At 36.6% G+C, this 25,906-nt stretch overlaps 2 protein-coding genes across 5 annotated transcripts; one reads left to right on the top strand and one right to left on the bottom strand.

Annotated features, from left to right (window-relative positions):
• Nucleotides 1-4,732: 4,732 nt before the first annotated feature.
• On the top strand, nt 4,733-21,433 carry itpkcb (inositol-trisphosphate 3-kinase Cb). The gene is made up of 7 exons (XM_055174117.2): nt 4,733-5,785; nt 13,457-13,556; nt 14,714-14,927; nt 15,176-15,380; nt 18,947-19,048; nt 19,242-19,313; nt 19,420-21,433. Exons 1-7 carry the CDS (start codon nt 4,748-4,750, stop codon nt 19,639-19,641), a joined length of 1,953 nt encoding a protein of 650 aa, XP_055030092.2. The 5' UTR covers nt 4,733-4,747; the 3' UTR covers nt 19,642-21,433.
• Nucleotides 21,097-25,896, bottom strand: actmap (actin maturation protease). Of its 4 annotated transcripts, none has more exons than XM_073853489.1 (8): nt 25,758-25,896; nt 25,585-25,677; nt 25,234-25,408; nt 25,083-25,151; nt 24,856-24,980; nt 24,650-24,779; nt 24,414-24,484; nt 21,097-23,169 (listed from the first exon to the last, which is right to left on the bottom strand). In XM_073853489.1, the coding sequence occupies exons 3-8, from the start codon at nt 25,392-25,394 to the stop codon at nt 22,838-22,840; spliced, it is 888 nt and encodes a 295-aa protein (XP_073709590.1). In that variant the 5' UTR covers nt 25,395-25,408; nt 25,585-25,677; nt 25,758-25,896; the 3' UTR covers nt 21,097-22,837. The 4 variants fall into 4 exon arrangements, with proteins under 4 accessions (XP_073709590.1, XP_055030118.2, XP_073709591.1 ...); XM_055174143.2 differs by having other exon boundaries at nt 25,585-25,674; nt 25,758-25,886; XM_073853490.1 differs by having other exon boundaries at nt 25,585-25,674; nt 25,770-25,828.
• Nucleotides 25,897-25,906: the final 10 nt, after the last annotated feature.

Here is a 25,906-nt window from a genome sequence, read left to right as displayed (position 1 = left end):
AAATTGTATGAATCAAATGAAGCCAAAATGAACACCCCTAAACAAAGCCTTTCCTCTCTCTGTATTGTTTTATGTTGATAGGAATTAATCAAACAAATCTCAGTGCCTATTGTTGAATGTGTAGTGAACATCCACTACAATGAGGATTAAAGTATGATAATTTTATGTGTAGATTATTGTTCATAACTTTTAATTTTAGCATGTATAATATAGCTTGGTTTTACGTCTGTTCCTTTATTTATGCGTACCACAAATATATATCCATATGAGTGGCAGTTCTGAATAAAGCATTTAGACAAATATAAAGTCAGGCTTTTTACCTGGCATCACATAAATGTGAGAATATTTGTTCTCACATTTTATTCTCGAGAGGAAAGTATTACCAGCCCAAGATTTTTCTCCCCTCCTGTATTCGATTTCTTTAAAATGATACATTTTGTGAGCAATTTTAGTTTTTTAAAGATGTTACATCACGTGTTTTTGCACTCTAGAGTCTTATAATGGAACATTGTGTCCATGCCAAGCGTATCCACCTCCTCCTACACAGTGCTGTATTAAAATATAAAGAGGTGGGGATAGTTTTTGGGTCAATCACTTTTCTCTATATATAAGACAATGTCCTTTTAATCTGATTGAGGGAAGGAAACACTGCACAGGTGTTTCAGTATCATTACCAGTGCTCTTCAAATGCGATCGTGCAGAGCGCAATGATGTTGCCATACTGTCATTTAAAGCCTTGACATATGAACTACACTGTATTGTTCATATTGTGAGATTGCAAACCTACTGTATCCACTTAAATACATAGATTATATATTTTTGTTGGAGCTGTCAATGATTAAGATGCTCAAGTGAGTATGTATTATATACTTGTTTTGGAGATAAACAGAATGTATGTCATAAAATAGAAAAGGTGACGAGGATTGTTAAGTTATAACTTGTGTGTTTTTTGCCTTTAGATTTTTATGATTCTTTTGGGCAAAATCTCATACTTTATTTTTCTGTCAAATATAGATGAAGTATATATATGCGTAGGTCTCTGATGTTTGCGCATCAGAAATCTCCAAGTGACAGAACATGATATGTGCTATGTGGACATGTTATGACGGCACATTATGAGCGTGTGTTGAGATCTTTTGGTGTGTACTGCTCTGAGAGCCCATGTAGAGGAGTGATCTATTCTCCTCTTTAGATCTGACTGTGTATCAGCCTGAATGCTGTGTTTTAATGCACATTAAACAGATTACAATATTTTAAGAGCACTTCTGTCTGTATTCTTTATTTTGGTAGCCAATACTGACAATTCCCTTTAATATACCTGTATTCTTATATGCAATCAACATTTTATTACGTTTATGCATTTGGCAACTCTCAGTTCACATTATACATTTTTATATGTGTTCCCTGGGTTCAAACCCATGATATTTTGTGCTGCGAACGCAATGCTTTACCACCAAGCGATACAGGAAGACAATTTCCTTTTAATTTTTTGTCCTAACAATACCCTTAACATTTTTATTTCTATAACTCCACATGTAATAAAGAAATATTACAAAGCATAGTGCTACTATTAGACCAGTGAATAATACGCAAGTATTATGCAAATCGTGTTTGGCAAAGCCCAGGCTTCCATTATAATTCTTATCCGTAATCATTTGCTCCTTTATCTCTCGTCTGAAGTAATGTGTTTGGTGAGGGTGAATCATACAGTATCAAGTATTATATCATTTATATGGGTGTTGTCTTATACATGCATACCTGTGCCACAGTCACGATGAAACACTTGTATAACAAGCTGATTGACGTAAAGGAAATAAAAGGATTAAAATTTGATCCAGCCTTTTTCACACCTTCCCAAAAATATATATGACAATATTTGCATGTTGGTGCTTGTAAAATGTTCGTTTTTCATATCTCAGGGAAGGGCAATGCACTGCAGAAACCTTTACAAAGAAAACCAGTTTAAATTAATGATAATAAGTAATAACATCCATCCAAACACTAGATGGTTATTGTGTCATTACTGTAATTTTACACTCAATGTTGGGTTGTACTTGTAATTGAACACATGCTGGGATGTTTTATAAACATTTTTTTGCATTCATTTGACCCATCGGCTGACTTTGTTCCTTTTTGACCCACTGCTGGGTTGTAAATATTGATGTTTTGATTTCTGGGACAAAGTTGTGATTAAGATTTTCCGAGATGATGAATGGAAAAGGGTGTGGATAATTTTAAAATGCTCTTCAGAAGTGGGGAAGTTTTGAAATGGTCATATACATATATACATATATACATATACACATATACATATACATATATGCATACACATATACATATATAAATAAATAAATAAATAAATATATATATTTATATATATATGTATATGTGTATATGTACATACATACATACATACATAGGTTTTCAGCGCAATCTTTTACCCCCATTTTAACCTTATATATATATATATATATATATATGTGTGTGTGTGTGTGTGTGTGTGTGTCTGTGTGTGTGTGTGTGTGTGTGTTTATATATATATATATATAAACACACACACACACACACACACACACACACACACACACACACACACACATATATATATATATATATATATATATATATATATATATATATATATATGTGTGTGTAGGGGTAAAATAGGGGTAAAAGTTTGGCCCGCATCATATTTACAGTTTTAAAATGTGGCCCTATCAGTAAGTATAATATATAATAACAAGTATGTGACATCTAGCACAGAAGGGGGGATTATGAGTGATTTTATTAGTATTATTATTTTTTGTATTTATAATAGGTGGAGACATAGGTTATCCTTGAGAAAATGTACAGGTGAAGCTGAATGTATTTGTTGGTTAGTATGTTTTGCAAGATCTTAGAGCTGTATATTAGATTAGTCAAGGACATTTTTGTTTAACATAGAGAATAATCATTACATGTCATATCATATCAAGAGGTGTTGTTTTGTTGCTGGTATTTAAATATATAAGATACACAAATAATTACTTAAAATATTTTTGCAACATGCTTTGCATAGGTTTATGTTCTCTAACCCTATTTAAAACTGCCTTTATTTGTCAATGAGGTAATGATAATTGTGTGTAGCTTGGATTTTTTTATTATTAAACAAAAGCACCAACATACAAAATTCTCGTTGGGGAACACAATATACATACGTACAAACAATATAAATGTTGTCAATGTACAGAAAGAATTTCCTGATAAAGGAACAGCCAGGAATAAAAAATAAAAACAAAAAAAGGGAGATGCTTAAGTACAAGTCAAAGACAAGAGGCTAGAGAAGGTACAAATAATATTTAGAGCAGTACATAAGGGGAGATTAATCAAAATAGTAATTTCCTAGATATGTCACTACACATTTTCCTTGGCTTGGTTTTCCCTAAGACAGTGATATCATATACAATCAGGCAAATCCTGTTTTATGCCAATGAGTAAAACTTTACTGCATTCATCCTCTGTCTGTGATGATTTTTGTTTTGTTCATCACGAGTCATGATTTATTATGCAACTTGGGATAATTTAGGGACAATTCCTAAATGTTCAAGGCCTCATCAAGTGTTAATATGTCAAACATTGTGAAATGCAGAATGGTTTGCCATTGTTGTGGTCTGTACACCACACAACCTCACAGCAAGAGCAGTTTTTCACCAGCTCACTTCCTGTTTGCGTGTGTCTGGATCCTCACTGAACTGTGCATGAAAGTAGGTCTTATTTTAATGACATTTTAATAAATTCAAAAGTTTCTATAGTAGGCTATCTATTGCAAAGTGTTCATGTATAGCTCAGTGGTTGTGGTGGCAGCACAAAAGGTTGTGGGTTCAAACCCAGGGAGCACATGTAGGCTACTGATGAATGTATACCTTGTAATGCACAGTAAGTTGCTTTGGATAAAGTGTCTGCCAAATGCAGATGTAAAGTAATCTTAATTTCTTTATAAGAGCAACATAATTATTTGTGCTGAATTCCTGTGTTATAAAGCTCTTGTAACTGTGGTAAATGTGGTCTTACCTTGAGAGGTGTCCTGTGGCCAAACTCACAGTGTGACGTCAGACGGTATCATCTGCTGAATGTCTCTGTACAGTTAGTGTAGTCCAAAAAAAGTTTTACATTGCACTACACTAACTTATTTTACTGAATTCATTGTTCAATGAAAGTATTTTCACTCTTTAAACACTGGAGGGAGACAAATATCCAGACGGATTGCAAAAAACAAATTTTAAAATTCATTAATTTCGTAAAAGCTTTTGAATCTGTTGTCGTTACATCAATTTTTACATCAGCAATAAAACATGATGTTTATTATATACAATAATGACAACTGATTGTCTTTCTTAGCGAATTTTTTTTTTAAAGAAATAGAGCAGCGTTGGTAAATGTTGGAATTGTTTAGCTATTCATTGAAATAGAAATAGCTCAGAAATAACTTGCTTTTTGTTATTAATTAGCTTTTAGCTCATAACCTGTAAAGTTTGTTGAGGGTCCCTAGTGGGCCCTGGACCCCTATGATTGAGAAACGCTGTTTTAAGGAAATCAAAATAAGCATATCATCATGACTGCGATGAATATTTGTATTCTTTTCATGTTCATGCCATAAGACAGTGTGCGTCACATTTGTTATCTTTGTACATATTGCTTCCACGGTTCAGACACATCAGGGTTGCGGATTCGACAGTGGGCGTGGCATTTAAAGGGCTGCGCGTGAGAGATGTGTACGGTATGCAGAAGGGGCCAATCTCTATTCAGCAGTAGCAGCAGCGGCGCTTCACACTGCGCTCACAACGCAGCTCTGGCGACCGCTGGACAACATCGCGAACGAGGAATTGTTTGTTTGACCAAAACCGGTGACCGGTTAGACGACAATCAGATGAAAACTAAAGAGCTTCGAAGAGTTCAGAAGTGCTGGCAGGACGATTTTAAAGCGGGAGGGTGCGTTGGTATAAGTGTACGTAAAGCGAGCAAAACTGTTTCAAATGAGCGTTCTTCCGGTGAGCAACATGTGCCCAAAAACTTGATACTTTTGAGACGGGAGACGGATTTAATCGATGCGAGCTTTGGTTCCGTACCGGGTTCCCAAAGCGGAGAGTGGGAAGGACTGCGAGAGAACCATGAGTGTTGCGTGTCACGGTTGGACATGGAAAGCGTGTCGGAAGGAGTTGCCGTGACTCCGGGCGAGAGTTCAGCAGAAAGTTCGGCGATCCAGTACGTGAACGCACCGTGCTGTCGCGAAGAGGAGCTCTCTAACTCTTGCGCGTTTAGTTGTTCGTCTCCGTTAGACAAAGACATGACGCCCGGTATCACTTCAGCCCCTGACGCGCTGAAAACCTCAACGAGCCGGCGATGTGACACGTTTACGCACAGAGAGGAGGAGGACCAACCTCTCTCCAGTCCCTTGGAGCAAACAACAAGCCCGTTTTCAGGAACCATTCCTAAACTAATCGTAACTCATGATGATTTGGCTCCTAGCCAAGACAGTCCGCATATCAGTGATTTAACGCTAAGCATGGGGGGATTTTCACTGGACTTGCATCCCGATGAGTACTCGCCCTGCTCGGACAGCGGCTGTGGGGGCTCTCCTGCCCCATTTGTGTTCCACAGGAAGCTTTCCAGCTCCTCATCTGCGGGATTATCTTCTGCCTCATCGTTTGAAGAGTCGGAGGATGATGTTACTGGGAGTGACATAGAACCCACCAGTCTCTCTCCCAGTATGTGCAACATGTTTGGGAGCCCTGATGATTTGGGAGTGGTAGGTATCTACTTCCCATGTTTTTCAATGTCCCGGTACAATAAGTTTATTTAAGTATGTTGGTGAGTTTGTTGGTATACCATTATGCATTTATTTATTGTGGGATAGTCTCAAAGGTTAGGGGAAGGGCGCCTAAGTGACTGTGGGCCGACTTTATTGTCTAAAGGTTTACATTATGGTTTTATCAGTTAGTGCAGGCATGTTATCTTCCTGTTATCTACTGATATCCCATATTTGGAAATCACATTGATCAGGGAATCTTTTCCCAACAGCAGCAAAAATATCTGAATCATCTGCAACTTTGTCTACAATTGTGCAATAGTATACAATGTTGTATTAAGTATATAGCTTGTTTATTTGTGTTTTTGTATTGAATGAGGAGGCTGCTCATGGAGTACTTATCTGTACTAATATCTGATGCTTTATATAGACTCAGTTATAACTCATTAGACATTTCAGATAGAATCATGGTTAAAAAGGTCACTGAAATATTACTAGTTTCTTTTTTTTGCTGAGAAGAAAAAACATCAGTTTTTCAGTTTCAGATGTATATTGCTAGAATCTGTTGGCCTTTGGAACAGTTGACGGGTGGAGGCTTATGGGAGAGGTGTTTATAACTGGAAAGTTATAAACCTGAGAAAAAGAAAGCGAAAAGACACAAAGTGAGTAATATAAACCCAATGTAGGCTAAACTGAGCTTTTTCTAAAACCATAAGCAGAAGGGTTTAAAAATTCTGCATAATTTCCAAAGGTCACTGATAAATTCCACAATATGCTGCCGTTCATAAATGACAAATGGAGCAGTCAGACCCCTGTCACCAGACATTCCCACTAGGAAAATCCCAAGATTCCAGACAGTTTTTATACCCTGCCTACAGCACAGCTAACATGTACAGCCATGCTGTATGTCTTGGTGAATAATTGATCTGTGTGTTGTTTTCTGTTACCGCTTCTGCACAGTGAGACTATGAGTAACTTAATATTTAAATGAGACAGTTGTTTATGTTGACCTTGGTCTGAGTAGAAACTTAGACCTAATAAGTCAGCTGACTGGATGTATCTTGCCTAGTAATTCCAAAACAAAACGCTAGTAATTCCAAACCACAAAACTCTTTTCCAGGAAATTTGCATACTGATCAAGTTTTTCCTCACCGCTCTGTAAGTCGATTTAAAGTAGTTTCATTGAAGTCTCTCGCTGTTAATGTTACCCTTTGATATATCTACGTAATGTATAAGTATTATTAGGGCGATCACAATTAAGAAATTTGGCTGACGGTTAATTGTTTAATAAATTCTGACGATTACGACGATTACGACAATTACTTGCCTGTTTTAGGACTTTGCCGATTATGACAATTAATTATCTGTTTTATTGCTTTGACTTTTAATTCTCATACATTTTTTGCTTGTTTTTCACACACATAAATATTTTTCAAAAACTGAAAATTCTTCATATTAAAGAAATAAACACAACAACGTGTCTGAAAAATAACTGAAAATAAAAATGCAATCGAAATAAACAGGCATTAAATAGTAGCCAATCCTACTAAGGTAATATTAGTACAATTAGTATACATGTATTTAATGGCTTTGCAATGTATCACGTCAGTTAAGGAGCGCCATCTGATACTGTCTCGTTTATACAGGCGCTATAGCTCCCCCTTGTGTTTTTAGAGAGATGTGCATTCATTGCGGTGATCTGAAATCATTGCGATGGGGTCAAACAATCGCGATGAGACGATTATTTAATCATTGTGGCAGCCCTAAGTATTACGTATAAAGGTTTTTTAAGGTAGTATTAGTATCATATAATTGTATTAATAGTTTCACTAAACTGCGCAGGGAAAAATGGTCACTAGCTGTCACGTAATATGAAAAAATTCATATTAGCACCCCAGAAGTAAATATTATTGGTACCAAATGTGTACATATCTTTAAATGCATGATACATATCAGGAGTTTTTTTTTAAAGGAAAACACAGCTTTTTAATATTTTACTATGTTCTTACCTCAACTTAGATGAATTAATACATACCAATCTTTTTTCAATGCAATGCACTTTTAATCTTTGTACAGCGCTTCTTGAATGTGTTAGCCTTTAGCCAAACCCCATTCGTTCTTATGGCTCCAAACAAATTATTTACATTATCAACACATTTTTTTTGTGCCACCATACTTACTCGTGTAACTACTCATCTAACAGTCTTCAAATAGGAAAAAACACGGAAGTGTTTGGTGGCTTCTAAATTCTTTCCTGTTTGGAGCCATAGGAAATTAGGAATGAATGGGGCTAAGCTAAATGCTAACACATTCACGACGCGCTGTACAAAGATTAAAAGTGTATGCATTGAAAAAAGATAGGTATGTGTATTAATTCATCTAAGTTGAGGTAAGAACATAGTAAAATATTGAAAAACTGTGGTGTTTTCCTTTTAAAGAGTACTGCCCTAGTGGCAGCTTGGGACCGTGGAGAAAACTGTGGCATCTATTATTCTGTTGGGACCATGAGTAAAGTCATAAAATAACAGTCCTAAGAAATTGGCGATTGGCCAACAGGCTAATATCCAAAACAGATATTATGTACACAATGTACTATACTTATCTCAAATTAAGTCATATGTCTCTTGTAATTTTAACAATCCCTGTTTTCTGAGGACAAATTTATCACATGCAGTCATTGCATTGTCTCTTCACCAGCACGTCCGTCCTCATTTCCATTGCTTTCTCATTCTCCCATGATTCAGATGAATAAGCAATAGTGTTGTTTAAGTTTCATCCTTCTGTGATTCAGGATGAATCAGTCTGGAATGATTGTCAGGAAATGTGCTGTTGCTACTCATTGTCTTTCTAGTTTGTTTTTGTCATTCTTTAAACATTCTTGATCTTTTTTATTACACAACTTACTGAAGAAAAGAATCCTGTTGGGACAATCAGGACATTTACATATTCTTGTAGTCAGCACACAAAATTGTCAAATAGACCTAGGTTTATACTTATCATACAAGTAAAAAAAAATGCTGGGTTATTTTCAACCCAGAACTGGTCAAAAAAGGGTGAACCCACTGTTGGGTTGTAATGTAACATACAGTATGCTAGATAATTTCAGTCCAAAACAACAATAACAAATTTACAATAACAAAGTTACTGTACGTTAACAAAACCTAAATTAAAATATAATAATATAAACAGATTTAAACAATAAAGTGACATTTAATAAATGTATCAAGTTTTTTTAAGTAAATAATCCCCCTGAACACAAAAATAAGCATTGCATTGACCCATAGTCTTGAAAAAGTATTTGTTAGAAGGAATTCAATTCACATATGTTTGTGTTGTGCTTTTCACAAAGCATTTTGAATAAATAACCAAAAATAATCCTTTTACATCAGCTGATGACATCCACAAACCAATGCACACTTACGCACATTCTGAGACGCTACAGAGATTATGTCATGGAAAATTGAGTTGTGGGCGGTTCCTTTGTCGCTTAGTAACCATGAAGCCATATATGGTAGTGCTTCTTACTTCTGTCTTTTCATCTCTTTCTTAATCTATGTTGCTCCTTAGATGTGATCACGACACAGATAACTGTTGATAATAAAAAAAAAGTTGTTTTGCAATGATTACGATCTATCTGCACTTAATGAAGCGTTTGACAGTTTTCTTGTCTGACAAAATCTTTGACATTCCATGTGACATTGAAATGGCACATCACAGAGGGAGGGGTTTAAATGATGGTTGCTGGAAAATCACAAGCGTGCTTTTATTCCACAACCTCTCTCAGACAAAACAAAACACTCCATACACAATAGCAGCATGCAAATGAAGAAGAAAAAAAGTACGTATTAAGTCTCTCTCCACTGCTTCCTACACTGGCCCGATCTCTTTCTGTTGCGAAGTTGCTGTACAGGTTTATCGCCTTTGTTATGACAATGAGTTTCTTTGCTTTGGGAGCTTCTTGGAGAGCGAGAAGAGCGGGTGTTAAAGGAAGAAGAGGGTGGGGAGAAGTGGAAAATGGAAGGGAAGGAGGTGGGTAGTGGGGGTGGGTGGGTTTTTTACACCACTTTCAAATACAAAAAGAAACTGAAAGCATTTTTATGAAGTTACATTTATTAGTTTTGTTTGCTAAGGCGAGCATTACTGTTACTGCTCAGGGATTTTTCATAGAGATTGAAACTTGATGTGAAACTAATCCTGCACCAGACAAGTTTTTTCTAGTGAACAATACCTGAAATCACAGGGCTTGTTGAGGTGTTTGCTTTAACTTTCCATGGTGATCAGACTTGTGTGGTGGATTATATAACAAGTGAAAAAAGTACTTAGCAAATTAGCCCATGCCTAGAGCAAAAAAACTATTTAGAGACCACATAGCAACGTTATATGACTTCATTCATGACATAATATTTGATGTATTGTGTTACAAGTGTGTATAGAAAAAATAAATATGTGGTTATAAATGAATAAACATTTTACAATGCTTTGTGAAAGCTAATGAAAAAAGTTATGTAAGTGGATTGGGGTCAGAGAAAGAGTAGGTGGGTGATTCTCACGAAAACTTGGTTTTAAAAATGTCAAGCATGAAAATATAAAAATTGCTTAAATTTACTTTTTTTCCCAACAGACATTGAAAAACAAAGTCTGGAGTAAATGGGAACATTTTACTTATCATTTAACACTTTCTGTAACATAATTTAAAAAATCAGTCCTAAAAAAATCTCATTACCGCAACAGTCAGAAAACATCAACACTGACATATTTTCAAAATGACATGACAAACCTGAAAGAACATAATTTGGAGATTCTGCACATGCATTTAAAATCAAAGTATTATGCTTCTATTAATTAAATTAACATTTAATAAGCATCTGTTGCGGTAATGATAATCAAAATGTCGTGTAAGCATTCTGACAAGACACTATTTCAAATTAACTGTAAAAAAAATGATCTTACCTGGTAGCCATCTTGAAGTAACTGGTCCATGTGCTTGGTCACTCAAAATCAAACTTTATTAAAATTCTGTATGTGTGCTTAAACTGTTCTCAAAAAGTGTTGCGGAGGATGAGAACATCAGGGATGGACACATCATTTTCCTAATTTTTCTTCATTATTATTATACATGAATATTCAGTAAATATTTTTTCTGTCATCTAAAGTAGTCTAGCAAAACATCCATTTATTTTTTTTCTTAATATTTTTGTGTTAATTTGATTAAATTACAACATAACGCATGTTCAAACACAGCCGGACACATTGCGGTAATGAGAATTTCAGCAGAAAATGAGATAAAATTAAATTCTTATGTTGAAATCACACATTGTGCAAGGTAGAACACAGTATTGTGTTAATTCTGATGCTTTTTAATGTTACTATATTACACATTTTAAAGCTAAAATCATTAGTGCCCTGGTGTTTCAATGGTTTCGTGAGAATCACCCAGGTAAGATGTTTGTTGGAGAGGACATCTGAGAAAGAAGAAAGCATTAACTGATAATAAGTAAGGAGATGGTGATATAGGCCACAGAATCGGAGATTGAGAGTAAGTTAACAGTGTGATGTGTGTTTTATTGTTCAGTCTGTTTCCCGGATGCGTGTGTGGTTGCAGAGCCATGGCAGAGTCGTGGGCTTCTGCGTGCTTTTGTTAAGTGTGTGTTTTAAAGAGTGCATGTCTGGTTTTGTGTAATTTCTCTTCGTGTTTTTGGCAGGGAAGTCGTGCATGCTGCTGCTTGTCAGAAAAACACACACGCACAGATGACATGTAAACAGGCTGTGTGAAGTGATGTTCGATATTGGCCAAAAAAAGTCTGGATTTGCAGGCCTGTTACTCTTTTCAGTGCGTCAGACGTGCACTAAACTGATTAAGAGAGGCAGTAACTCGACACGAGTCTGGTTCATTCATCTCTTTGTGTGTGCGTCCTTGTGATAAGCCACAAGGAAGCTGGAGCAGATCTGTTTGTACGCTCACCCACAGGTGTATCTCACAGGGCTTGTTTGTTATCACCATGAGATAGGAGTTGCGGCCATAAATTGATTTGGAGTGTTGCAATCATAATTGAGTTGTTAAATATTATACGAGCATAAAACGTTTGTTTGGCAAATGCATATCCAAAGCGACTTGCAGTGCAAAATGCACACACATTTTGTCAGTATGCATGTTTGTTTCCTGGAACATGCTCTGCAAGTTGAGCTACAGGAAAACAATTTGCAATAGAGGTTTAACAATGGTGAATGTGATTTGGTCTTTCATGAAAGTAAATAATGTTTTTAGGACCTTTTTCTCTTGTGCATGCCTGTGGGCGTATGTTGAACGCAGTACAATATGTGAAACGTCAAACATATAAAACAAAGAGGACGGTGTAAAGGATCATTTGTCCCCCGGGGAACAGAATAAAGATTAAATGGCATTTGTGTGTGAATAGGGAGATTTGAGAGCAGATGTTGAGAGGTGTTTGTGACTGCTGTCTGCATTAGATAAAGAGAATTGTTGTGGGGAAAGACAAGGCTTCTGTTTAGCATCTGAGTAATTTTAAAGGGACAGTTCACCCAAAATTAAATTAATTTACTCATCGTAATTTTGTTCTGAACCTGTATGAGTTTCTTTATTTTGTTGAACACTGAAGAAGATATGAAGAGTTTCGTTGCAAAACGAGATAACCACCGTTTTTTTAATTGTTCAGAAATCTCGTTTTTAGGTTGTGCATTCCAATTAATTTCAATGCAACTGCAGTTGGTTTGTTTTGATTTAAACCTTCATAACAAAAATGTTAAAAAATGGATTTATCTCGTTTTGCAACGAAACTCTTCATATCTTAATAAGTGATGGTAAGCGTACAGTTGATGGTACCCATTCACTTCCATGGTATTTGTTGACCCTACTATGGAAGTCAGTGGGTACCGTCAGCTGTGTACTTACCACCATTTATCAAAATATCTTCTTTTTTGTTCAACGGAATAATGAAACTCATACAAATTCAGTTAGAGCAACATGAGGGTAGTTTAGCAAAAATTTTTAAGGGAAAGTTTCATTGAAAAATGCTTTGGGATTTCAGATTTTTTTCCACACCTTGCTACCTCGCAGCAAAGGTTTGCACGTAACCCAAGGTTTCTCACTTGCACCCACATGCTAAGCTCCACCCATCCAACAAGCTTGTGCATTGAAATGGTCTGAAAAGGTCTTTACATGTTGTAGGTATGCTTAAAACTGCCAAATCATCTCCTTGAGACATTCTTTCCGGGCAGAGCTACTTATTTACGTGTTCTTGTCAAAATGAAGAAAAACATTTGAGGAATTTCGTAAGGAAATAATATAAGCAAGTAAAGTAAATGTAAAAACCTGAGAGGAATCTAGGACATCATGAGAGTGTTTTATACAAACAGTTCAGTTACGTCCTTTCCCACATTCTTACGTAAAATCACAAGCTTTAGATCAATACCCTGTACTTTACTTTGTAGGACATGTGAGTCATATCTACGATGTTGACATTGTGCGGTTAATAAACTCTCATGGAACTTTAATTCCCATGCGTAACGAAACACTCAGTCTGTCTGGACAGATATGGATTGTTTTGCCTCGGTTTCAGGTTTGAGGCCATTCCCAGAAGAGCAAAGTCAAAAGAATCTTGAGCCTTTCAAATAAAAGCTGAATTCAGTTGACCGTGTTTTCTTTTATTTCAGACTAAATCGTGGAGGAAGTTGAAGACCATGGTGCACTGCTCACCCTTTGTGGTTTCCTTTAAGAAACGATATCCATGGGTTCAGCTCGCTGGACATGCAGGTATTAACACATCTTATTGTGTATTCCATCACTAAATAGGGAAAATTGGTTGTATAGATGGTTTCATCGGACGCACGTATAAAAAATATAAAAATTTGAGACTTTTTAAGCACACATGCTAAACTGTTCGCTTTAAATGCTTATATCTTCTGTATACGAATGTTGATTCATACCAAAATGCTTTTTTTGCATAGTTGTGTTTGACAAATGAAAATGTCTCAGGTTACGTATGTAACTGTTGTTCCCTGAGAAGGGAATGAGACGCTGCGTCTCGCTTGCCATACTTCCTGTGTCCCTGTAACACCGTCTTTGGCAATAGCCATTCCTCAATGTCCAAGTCACTTCCTTCAGAGGCTAGGCGAGGCTCCTCTTAAGCATTCGGAGAACACGTTAAATGGAACAGGCTAGCAAGTGCACGTCATTGCGTGATTGAAAGGTGTGCTTTCGGTGCTGCGCGCATAGGATTGTGGGTGATTTCAGCGCGTGAAGAGCGGGAAGGATACACATATGCATCCTTTCCTGTATATGGGATATTTCTCGAGCGAAGGACTCAGTCCTTGGCTGAAATTTCGAGGATCCTCGAAATTGGAACAGTCCTTCGACGGACGTCGATTACGTAGCATCCTCGCACTTCTGGCTTACGAGGATCCTTCCTTGACATTGAGAAACGGCTAATAGTTCAGATAGCAATATACTTCTTGGATCCCGCGTCACCCTGTTTTTGTCGTTAAGCCTCACCATTGGTTGAATTTGATGTACACATTCAGACACACTGACCCCTTCAAGTGTATATAACATTGCTCTCACTTGAAATGTGTCCCCACATTTAGTCCTAAAATTTGAGGGTATTGGACCTGGAAAATCCTTGAAAGGTCCTTGAATTTGAAGTTAACTGAGATGTGGGAACCCTGTAAACTGAACTCTTGAACAAATACTTCGTCGAAAATAACATGTTTTGGTGTCCTAGGTAATCTATGTGTTGTTTATTTTGCTTATTATATAAATAAATAACGTTTAAACTACTTTGATGTTATTTATTCTTGGTGGAGTTTATCGGAAGTTACGTGTTGACCACGAAAGCCGCTTGTTTATGTTGTGCTGAAACCGTCTATACCAACAAGGCGGCCTTTATTATATATTTCTTTATGTGCTTGAAGGTAACTTCCAGGCGGGCGAATACGGTAAACTGTTGAAGAAGTATTGTGAATGTGAGCACGAGTCCCTTCAAAAGCTGATGAATGACAAGCTCAAGCCATATGTACCTGGTTACCACGGCGTTGTGCGGCAAAACGGCCAGGATTACAATTCAATGGATGATCTGCTGGCCGAATTCGAGTCTCCTTCAATCATGGATTGCAAGATGGGAAGCAGGTGAGAGGAAACACAAAAGCCATAAACTTCCTGTGAGATCAGGGCCAACATGAGTCTAGGATTTCTTTAGCATTATAAACATCAGTAATTTATGTCATTACCTGCATATAACATCCTCCATAACCTGTTTCTCTGTGGTAAAAATGCATGGTCTCATGATCAGGTTACAGCCAGGAAATGTCATGATGATGGATACGTTGTACTGCGAGGGGTGTGATCGGTTTGATTGACGGTTTCTTTTACCACAGGACGTATTTGGAGGAAGAGCTGATGAAGGCTCGCGAGCATCCTCGCCTGAGAAAGGACATGTATGAGAAGATGGTGGCTGTAGATCCAGGAGCTCCCAGTCCAGAGGAGAGAGCCCAAAAGGCCGTTCTCAAGCCCAGATACATGCAGTGGAGAGAGACACTGAGCTCAACAGCCACTCTCGGCTTTCGCATAGAGGGCATCAAGGTGATAAACATTTTATATCAGGATTATTTTAATCTTTCCATTGTTATGATAATGGATTTATTTCCTAATCTTGTGAATTATGAAAATGAAATTTCTTTGCAAAATGAAAAGGGTTTTTGTACTCTATAGACGGTTTCAGTAGTAACAACATTAACAAAGGCTTTTGTGGAAAACACGTAACTTCTGGTAAACTTCGCTAAGAATAAATAACAACAAAGTCCTTTTAAAATAGTTTAGTTATATAACAATCTGAATAAACAACACATAGATTACCTAGGAATAGGCGTGTGACGGAAAACACGTAACTTCTGGTAAACTTCGCTAAGAATAAATAACAACAAAGTCCTTTTAAAATAGTTTAGTTGTATAACAATCTGAATAAACAACACATAGATTACCTAGGAATAGGGGTGTGACGGATCACAAAACTCATGGTTCAGATCACATTACGGTTTTTGAGGCACGGATCGGATAATTTTTCGGATCAGCAAAACAAGGGGTGGGAACACTAATAACAAATAAAGAAATTACAAACATTTATAAAAAAGAAGAAAGTTGCACATTAAGGAAGGGCTAAAATTAGCATTAGGTACAGAAATCAAATCGAATGAATAATAACACTGTCTTTATTGTATAAATTAAATATCATTATTATTATTTTTAGAGCTACAGAAGTGATTTTCTCTTTGTCTTGTGTTGTTTGATTAACATTAATGACACAAACTTAAGTAGGTTAATTGAGGTTACTGTCTCTTTAAGAACAAATAAGCACAGACTGGTTTCTGACTCTAGTCTATACATACACTTAAGACATAAACAAATGTTTTTATTAAAAAAAGAATACTGTGGAGATCATTTTGTTTGTATGTGCCCTGTCAAGAACAGAAAAATTTTATGTTTGCTTGCTCTTTGAAACGCGTCTCTCCGCATGTGCACTTTTTTGAGGGTCCTTAAACCCGCGCACACACACAGACGGAGGGCGAATTCCAAACGGCGTGGCATAAACAGTCACTCCACATAAAAGTTACGTTGTTTTTCATTGTTCTTTTTACCAAATGTATTTGAATGGACTATAGTATGAAACACAGTAGCGCAACTCTCGCTATAGTGTACACATCAAGAGTTCTGATCTTTAAAGGGCATAGGGATGATCACGTCTGACTGAAGCTGGACCGGACACATTCAGCAGCATGTATGTCTGTGTGTACAGAAAGCTGCTCACTTTAGTGCCTTTTTGTGGTTAAATTGTTTAAAATCACTTGAATGTTAACATTTGCAAGCCTTTGAAACACATGCAAATGATAAACTTTCCCTATATAAATTTGCGTATTAATTCACGAATCGCATGCAAGCCAAACCGTGGGTCGTGATTCGTACAGATCTCGGATCAACTGCGATATGTCAGCACTACTTAGGAAACTAAAACATTTGTTGTTCGACAAAGCAAAGTTCCAACCAGACGCGTAATTGCATCATCACATGTGCGTCAGATGCAAAAGCTGCTACATCTGTCAGAAATGAGATATTATTGATATGAACCAAATGCTCTTCGCACAATTAACCCTTGCCTTAGGCCATTCAGAAATACCGGTTTGTTGGCAGAATCCGTTGAAGCAACACTAAAGAGTTTTTGCTCTTTGCTCCCCCTTACAGGTTAGAAGCGTAATTGTCCATTACCACTGTTGTAAATAATTTAGCCTACTGCAGCAAAGCTGGCTCTGATTGTATTGTAGGTCTGCTGTAAAGCAAGTTTTTGTAGTTTTCATCCGAACTACATGACCGCGACCTGACGGTTGAAAACGTCTTTAGTGCGGTTTTGGCCGATAGAGGGCTGTAAAGCGAATGTGAAAGTGCCGTTGACCCTGTTTCGAGTGAACGACTGAAACTTTAATTTTAAGTTTTAAAAAACCTCTTTAGTGTTGCTTTAAACGCCACGCCGATTGTTCGTGTAAATAAGACGAATGTAAAACGATTGTGGATAACATTTAAACGTGGGTCCCTTGTGAGTACTTGGACCTGAATACAACACGAATGTGGCAGCCACATGCATCACAGCGCCCCCTAATGTGTGCTTCAGCTTCCCTTTATATATTTTGAATGCTGACATTTGTCATTTGCAGTGTTTCTAGTTGCATCTGATTTTGCAACTGTTTGATATGTCTATTCCAAAGAAGTAGGTTTTTTTCAGAAGTGGAGGTTTTTACCAAAAATGCTTGCATGCACTTTAAAGGGTTTTATAGCAAAAAGTAGCGAAAAGTTACATTTAATAAATGGGTCAGTGACAAAAACGATTTGGCAAGATGAGAAATTCAAAAATCTTTAAAAAAAAAACTTGTTTTAAAAGCACGCATCAGGTTTATTTAAATGCACATAGTGTGTTTATTTTTTATAATTTTATGCAATAAAAAATTACATTTGCACCATTTTTATGAAAGTTAAGACTGAATGGACCTGAAAATGTCAAATGGTGTAACCACCAATTGCGCCAAAGAATGAGAAATATTAAATATTTTATCCACCTTGATTGCATGTAAGCGTAATTATAAAAAAGATAATTTTATTAGTCATGTCTAAGTGTAAATTTGAATGGGTTTTTGTTATATTTGTCCTGACATATGCTGAAAACAGCTCTGTTTTCTAAATAATCTTTGACAAATGATGTAAAAATGTATGTAAAAAATAATATTACACTAAACTAAATGATTATATTTAATTCCATATTTATGAATATATATATATATATTTTTTTAAATAGTTACACCACAATTGACACAGACTGGTTACACCACATTGACATTTTTGCAATTATCCCCCAAATATTCTTTCAAAATGAAATAAAACCAGAAATTTTAGACTTGGGCCTCTAAAAAGAGAATGTATTCAAATAATCTACAAATTTATTTTGAAATTTTAACCCTTTTACATTTAATTAAACCATACGGACACAAAATATTTAACGTCACATCATTGACCCAAATACCAATGAAATTACTTAAGTGACATTTGTGAAATAAGGCATTTCAATTACTGACTAATTTCCATTCAAGTGAAATTACTAAACCTAAACATAAGATAAAATAAGATGCTTATTTACATGTCAGATCCTGAGGGTTTTGCATCTGAACTCTTCACATTTTATCTGTTGTGGAAATTCAGCCTTTACAAATGGGTATATGTAAATAGCAATATAGTATTGCTTTAAAACATGCAAATGTTTCTACCCAAGAATAAATGGTGACTAAAATAACTGTCGCAGTCAGCTCCACAAACGCAGCTTGGCTATTTATAGATCATTTTATTGTTATTTTTAACCAGCGGTACTGTTTGGTTTTGATTTTTAAAGTACGGCTACATACATTTAACATTAATTAATGCATTAGGAATGATAAATAATGATGTTTGTTCATTTATAAATAAGGATTTATTTATTGTCCGATCATAATACATTTATGATAATACACTTACAAAGGAAGACTATAAATGCTGTAAAAGTATTGTTTATTGTTATCATATTATTATGCAGTATTTTTACAGTAACATTAACATTAAATGTTCTCTCTATTTAGAAAGCAGATGGTACGTGTAACACCAGCTTTAAAAAAACAAAGCATAAGGAGCAGGTGATGAAGGCCTTGAATGACTTTGTGGATGGAAACACACAGTTATTGGTAAGTTCATCCTGAAGAAACATTCACTGGTTCTGAATTTTCTATTATATTGTTGCTTATGTTAATGTATTAAATTGAATCTTTAATTTGCTGTGATTTGTTTACTTTGGGGTAACTGCCTTATCTCTGTGAAGGATGACATTGTTGAATAGAGTTCACACAGATTTCCATTATTCTTCTCCTGTTTGTTTAGAGGAGTTACCTGCAGAGACTGGAGGAATTACGCAGCGTTCTGGAAGTTTCAGACTTCTTCAGGACTCATGAGGTGAGGAGTGCTGCCTCAACCATTTTCTGTGTACTGTAAAATCATGTCCTGATAGCGTAAAAAATCTGGCACATTCGCTTTAAAAATTCCATCTCTTTATCTCCAGGTTGTTGGGAGTTCTTTGCTCTTCGTGCATGATGCTACAGGCCTGGCCCGGGTCTGGATGATTGACTTTGGTAAGACAGTCCAACTTCCACCGCCCCAAACCCTGGACCACCGCACGCATTGGGCGGAGGGAAACCGAGAGGATGGATACTTGTGGGGTCTGGACAATCTGATTCAGATCTTTGGTGATATGCTGCAGGACGCTTCATCTCCTCTGCCCTGATGAATATGCTGAATCTGCCTCAACCCTGAAGATCTCGTGGAGGAACACGCTTGTCGAGGGATCATTAGCCCTGAGAGGATGGTGCTCTTTGTGACCGCGCTGACGGGGGAAATGCAAGAGAACCACAAATGGGTAAAAAACTGGAACTGATTTTGTTGCCCGGACTTTTGGAATTCAGTGCGTGGAAACTCCGAGATAGCCAAAATACACTGATACCAAACCCAAACAGACTGTAAAAAGACTACTGATGATAAAAGACTGTGGCATGTGGGTTTTTTAAAAGAGCACACAGGCACGTTTATTCTTTAAATAGTATATTTTATGTTCACTTGTACCTTTTTTTTACCTTATGGTATATTGATAACACTATGAGACTGGAAATATGCTTTGCTTTTTCATAAATTTCTATTTGGGTTTCCACGGTTCTGTAAATAATACTTATTTAATTATGTTGAAAGTGCTTTTATGAGCTTTATATGCTTTTAATTTTATTATATATATGTAATTTAGCTTCTGTTTCTTATAATCTCTACCATGTCTGTAATAATGTCTATCAAGATTGTGAATCATAAATACAGTTTTATTTTCCAATTCAGTCAATTGTAGATAGATGACCATTAATTTACTGACAAATAACTGGAGTTGAAATTCATGCGTCAGGGTAGTCTTACTTTTTTCCAAAATATAAACACTAACTGCTTTTCCTTGACCGTGAGAATGAGGATTATCAGAGGACTACACCAAGATTGTATTTGGTCTATTCAGTGACCAGATAGCACAATGTTAGTATTCTTTATTCTAGCCATAGTAACAAAGTTAGATAACAAGCATGATCACTAGATATTTGGAATAGTAATATTTGTGCACTGTTAGTTAACTTGTTTTTGTTTAGGTGACTTATCAGTCTGCAGTTTTATCTGTGTTTTGTTTCAGTCATATCGTTTGGTTTTTGGGTTTGAGCTGATAAGTCTCTTTATCTGCACCAACCATTACCTGTTTTTTTTACGTTTTGTATGACCTCTGACCTCATTTCACAGCAGGTGCTACCAGAGTTTCAGCTTAATGCTCAGCATATCAGAAATATCAATTCATTTACGTAAGCAAACAGGCCAATTCCTGAAACTTGCAAATCTAGTGGAATTTTTTTTTAATGTACATAAGCAGCTGTGTCGTAGGCAATCGTGTGCCTTCGCTTTAACATTTAGTGCTGTGGTCAGTAAAAGAAACCCTTAACACTTCCTGTTTGCTTTAGACTAAAAGCTGCATTCTTGAAAATTTGATTCTGAAACGTCATAAAATAACATCCTGTATAACCAAAACCATGTTATTAAAGATAACTCACCTGGCCAGCTTGAGTTGACTTTAGTATACCATGCATACCTAATGTTCTGCCTGCTTCTGTGTTTTGTTTTCAATTTTTTTTAATATATTTTTTTAAGTTTGTTCGACTTGAGCAGTTTGTTTGACTTGAGCAGGTCTGTGCGTGTCTGTTGGTTTGTCTGTCAACATTCCAACACAACATTCCAGTCTCTCAGTATTTTTCCGACTGTGGAAATTGTGACATTCTTTTCAAGAACAATTGCCTTGTTTACAAATGATTTAAAGTATTAAAAGGTTTTTAAAGTGCATATATGGGAAAGCAAACTGGATGGTGCAGCGTTTTGGCTCATTCAGTGCAAAGTGAGACAAATGTCTAGTTGCAGTAGAGATCTACTTTTTTTTCTGTGCTCAGGTGTCATTTAATGTATGTTGTCTTGAAGCCAATCCAATAAACTGGAAATGTTTATTATGATTCCGTTATTTACTTCCATTACTTAAAGCGAATGATTGCTAATACATTTATGGTTTTATGTTTAAAGGGGCCATGGCATGAAAATCTGACTTTTTCCATGTTTAAGTGCTATGATTGGGTCACCAGTGCTTCTATGAACCTACAAAATGTGAAAAAGATCAACCCAGTAACTTAGTTTTGGTAAACCATTCAAGCACATGAAAAAATAGGTCGTTGAAATTCGGCTCTCCTTATGATGTCATAAGAAGCTCTTATTATAATAATAACACCCCTTAATCTGCACTATCCAACCACAGCGCTGCCATTTAGTGCAGAGAAAAGCACAATTGACTTTTAATTGCAACAAACCACCATCATTGTGATCAGTGTTTGAACTTCATCAGCTCATTTGCATTTTAAAGGACACACCCAAAACGGCACATTTTTGCACACACCTACAAAGTGGCAATTTTAACATGCTATAATAAATTATATAGTATTTTGAGCTAAAACTTCACATATGTGCTCTGGGGACACCAAAGATTCATTTGACATCTTAAAAAAGTCTTGTGTGATGGCCCTTTTAATATATTATAATCTTGAGAATTAGAAAAAAAGTTACAATATCTGAAATACAACAAGATTTTAGGCCACTAACCCACTTCTATTTCTGCTGAATGATGTTTCTTCTGGTGTAATTTCCTGTTGAGTTAAGCTCTTTCTTAACATGTCATTTATCTAGAATAGTTCTGAAACTGGGATTACATCATAAAAGCTAAACATTTTGTCCTCTTACTCATGGACATCACTAAACGACATCTTTGTGGTTCAGGAAATCATGTTGAGCAATACCATTTCGTTTGCTCTGAGCCGTATGTTGACGTGCAGTTTTACATCAGTCAGTGACAAAATAAGCGGTCAGAGTTAAAATGTTACATAAAACACTTTGTGGGATAGCAGAACATCACGAACATGAAACAGAAGCAAACTGTCATGGGAACTTATTTTATTTTTTGAAATGCATCTGCAATGTGCAAAATAAATCATTTTAAAGCAACTTCTGCAAATAAGGCTCGGTTTTAAAAGTTTGTAACCATAAAAATGTATTATGTTACCTGGTTTGCCTCCTAAATTAAAAACTTTAACTAGTTACCATAAACATTTAAACCTTATTGTTGAAAAAGCACTCTATGGCTATAAAGTTCAGCCCTGCCTTTGTCAATAAGGCAAGATTGCAGATTATGTGAGAGCTAAGTCATAATAATACACAATAAATACACTTATCTAAAAAGTAATTTTATCGTTTCACATTTCCACTGGGCTCTCTGCATTCACTTGTGCTTTACAAACTAAAATAATACCTATGAGGACATCTAGTGGATGAAGACTGAAATACATGATTTAAGTCTATGGTCTTTTTCATGATCATGTCATGAGTGTTTGAGTATGAAGCAGCACCACTTGACCTGCGAGACCTTCCTGTACCCCACCAGAAGGAAGCACATAATGTGTCCCATCGCTGGCCCTCTGTGGGTCCATCTCTTTGAGCTGGGCATTGCTCTGTGCTACTGTCTCATACTTCCACAGCTGGTAACGTAGACTCTTCCCCTGTTTGGCCAGAACATACACGTCTTCAATGCCATCAATCGGCCAAGAAACACATGAACCATTCTGTGACAGATGAAGCCAGGGAAGTGTGATGTCAGGGGGGAACAGTTTGCTGTCCATACACCCCTGCCTAAGGCCCAGTATTATACCTGAATAAATACAGATATATTAATTAGGCTAATAATGAGTACATTTAGTAGTTTATGAGATTGTTTGTTAAAAGTTGCTTATTTTAGTCTTATATAGTTGTATTGTCTTATATACAGCAGGAAAATAAGTATTTGACACGTTAGGGATAGTGGTCAGCATTTTTAGCAGTAAGGGGATTTCTAAGTGGGCTATTGACCACCAGATCAAGCCAAATATTGAAATCAGAACATTTAAGTATACAAGTTGAGTCATAATAAATAAAGTGAAATGACACACAGAATAAGTATTGAACACATAAAGAGAAATGGCATAGAAAGCCAGGAGATCACCTGAAATCTGTCAGTATTGAGAGAGAAACCCTGCCCCCTATCAGTACTAATTGATATCAGCTGCTTTAGTTCTAATTGATGGCCTATAAAGCCTTCTCATTACCCAGGAGGCACACAGGAAAGACTTCATGATGGGTAAAAGCAAAAAACTCTCTCAAGAGCTTTGTAATGTTATTGTTGGAAAGATTTGATGGGAATGGTTATATGCGCATTTCCAGAATGCTGAATGTTCCTGAAGCACTGTGGGGGCCGTTATCCGGAAATGGAAAGAGCATCACTACACCATAAACCAGCCACGATCAGGTGCTCCACGTAAGATCCCAGCCCAAGGAGTCTAAAGAATAATCAGAGTTCCCCAAGAGCCAAGAACCACTCAGGCAGAACTTCAGGAAGACCTTGCATCAGCAGGCACTGTTGTTTGAAAGAAAACTATAAGCAATGCACTGGACCGCCATGGCATCCATGCACGCTCACCACGCAAGACTCCATTGCTGAACAAAAAGCATGTTGAGGCTCGGTTAAAGTTTGCGAAAGAGCATTTGGAGAAGCCTGTGGATTATTGGGAGACTATAGTATGGTCAGATGAAAGCAAAATTGAACTTTTTGGCAGTCATTCTACACACCATGTTTGAACAATGGAGAAAGGGCACTGCCCACCAACCCAAGAACACCATACCAGTTATGAGCAATTACCAGCATCGAGTCATGTGTTCAATAATTATTACTCTATTTATTATGACTCAACCTGTATACCCAAATGCTCCGACTTCTTTGTATGAATTCAATATTTGGTTTGATGGCTCATCTGGAGGAAATGTTGTGTCATTAGCCCACTTAGAAATCCCCTTACTAATAAAAATGCTGATGTGTCAAATACTTATTTTTCACGCTTTAGCTGCTTATATTTATCTTACCCGAGATAACTGCCCAATGGGCTTTGTGGCCATTGCGCAGACAAGGCTCATGATTAAAATCTTCATCATATCTTTGTCAAAGTGGTCAGGGAAAGAACTATGCATGTTTACATTGGTATGTTAATATTTAAGTGTCTGCAGTGTTTCTGTTGTGTTTCTTCCACTAATGGTAGCGAGTTTGGAAAAAAAAACGATTTATTCAATAAAAATAATGAAAATGTGCGAAAAAAGGATACGGTACGAGAATAGGCTGCCCATTGGAGAGATGTTTCAGAATAACAGCAGAGTTATCTCCCATCATGCCTCCTGATAATATCTGAACTCTGCATCCGCATACTTCCTCTGCCAGCTTGGCCATGTCACTGGCTTATTAAAAAAAAAACATTATAGCATTTGAAGTAAGTGTTTTAAACATCCAGAAATCTGTTTATTTACTGAGTACCAGAAAACATTTCCCCCTGTGCAGTGTAGCCTTTGTCCTTTGCAACCTGGACCACCATCTCTATGGGTATGATTTTAGGAGGCTGCAGTAAATGACCGGCCATCCATAAGGCCACAAGGCCACATCTTAAGTCACACAGAAGAATAATGACATGTAATTACAAACATCATCAGTATTTTAATGATTCAATGTTGTTACAAAGAAAAATAAGTTTTATAGTAACTTACTGTGGACCATCTTGAATAAGTGAAGGCACATACTTGTTGAACAGCAACCACTGTACATCCTTCCTAAAGCTTCAAGGAGAAACTGTATGATAAATTCACAGTTGCAGGTGGACTTAAAGGACGAATCCGCTGTAGTATGTACCTCTCGTACCTGTTTTCTCTCTGTGCTATAATAATCCTGGCCTCCTCATGATCTCCGTCCACAGGTCTCTTTCCTTCAGCTATAGCCTGGTAAAGCTTCTTCTTACTGGACACTGAGGGAGTCAGTGATAGGGGTGGAGGGAGAGGGGGTGGAGGGGGAGCTCCTGACATGCTGGACCTTCACACTTTGAAATAAATGATAAGATAGAAAACCTTAACTGAGAGAACGGTGTTGTAACTTATGTTACAATAAACGGGTGTCACGAGCATGCCTAAGTTAGTTACAAAAGATGTAAAATTTAACTGCATCAAATTTTATTGCAATGAATGTGCACATAAGATAATATAAAATGGCACAAACCCTTATCAGCGTTTTCTCATTGTTTTCCAGCTTCTTTCCAGTAACTTTGACCCCTACTTTACCAGTACGGTAAAGTCTGGCTAGTGTTCCCTACTTAGTGAACACCAAAAAAGGACATACATTGGAAGCGGCAGTGAGAGTGTCGATAAAAATACAAAATAAATCCAACTAACACGTTGCAATACCGTGCAGATATTGTTTACAAAGCAAATCAAATTTGTATATTTTAATATCTTCTAAAGATAGAAAATGTTTTTTTAGTTTCTGTTCACTGATGTGATACCCGAACCAAATAAAGTGTAACACGATCAACACGAGACCG

This window comes from Misgurnus anguillicaudatus, chromosome 15 (assembly GCF_027580225.2).
Source record: "Misgurnus anguillicaudatus chromosome 15, ASM2758022v2, whole genome shotgun sequence".
Taxonomy (NCBI): domain Eukaryota; kingdom Metazoa; phylum Chordata; class Actinopteri; order Cypriniformes; family Cobitidae; genus Misgurnus; species Misgurnus anguillicaudatus.
This window is presented reverse-complemented; position numbering and strand designations above follow the sequence as displayed.

Coding starts and splice junctions, on each gene's coding strand:
- itpkcb (XM_055174117.2), top strand. CDS start 4,748: ATGTGTACGGTATGCAGAAGGGGCCAATCTCTATTCAGCAGTAGCAGC. Junction 5,786..13,456: donor GCCCTGATGATTTGGGAGTG/GTAGGTATCTAC, acceptor CTTTTATTTCAG/ACTAAATCGTGGAGGAAGTT. Junction 14,928..15,175: donor GATTGCAAGATGGGAAGCAG/GTGAGAGGAAAC, acceptor CTTTTACCACAG/GACGTATTTGGAGGAAGAGC.
- actmap (XM_073853489.1), bottom strand. CDS start 25,394: ATGTCAGGAGCTCCCCCTCCACCCCCTCTCCCTCCACCCCTATCACTG. Junction 25,152..25,233: donor ATAGCACAGAGAGAAAACAG/GTACGAGAGGTA, acceptor TTCTCCTTGAAG/CTTTAGGAAGGATGTACAGT. Junction 24,485..24,649: donor GGGCAGCCTATTCTCGTACC/GTATCCTTTTTT, acceptor ACTTTGACAAAG/ATATGATGAAGATTTTAATC.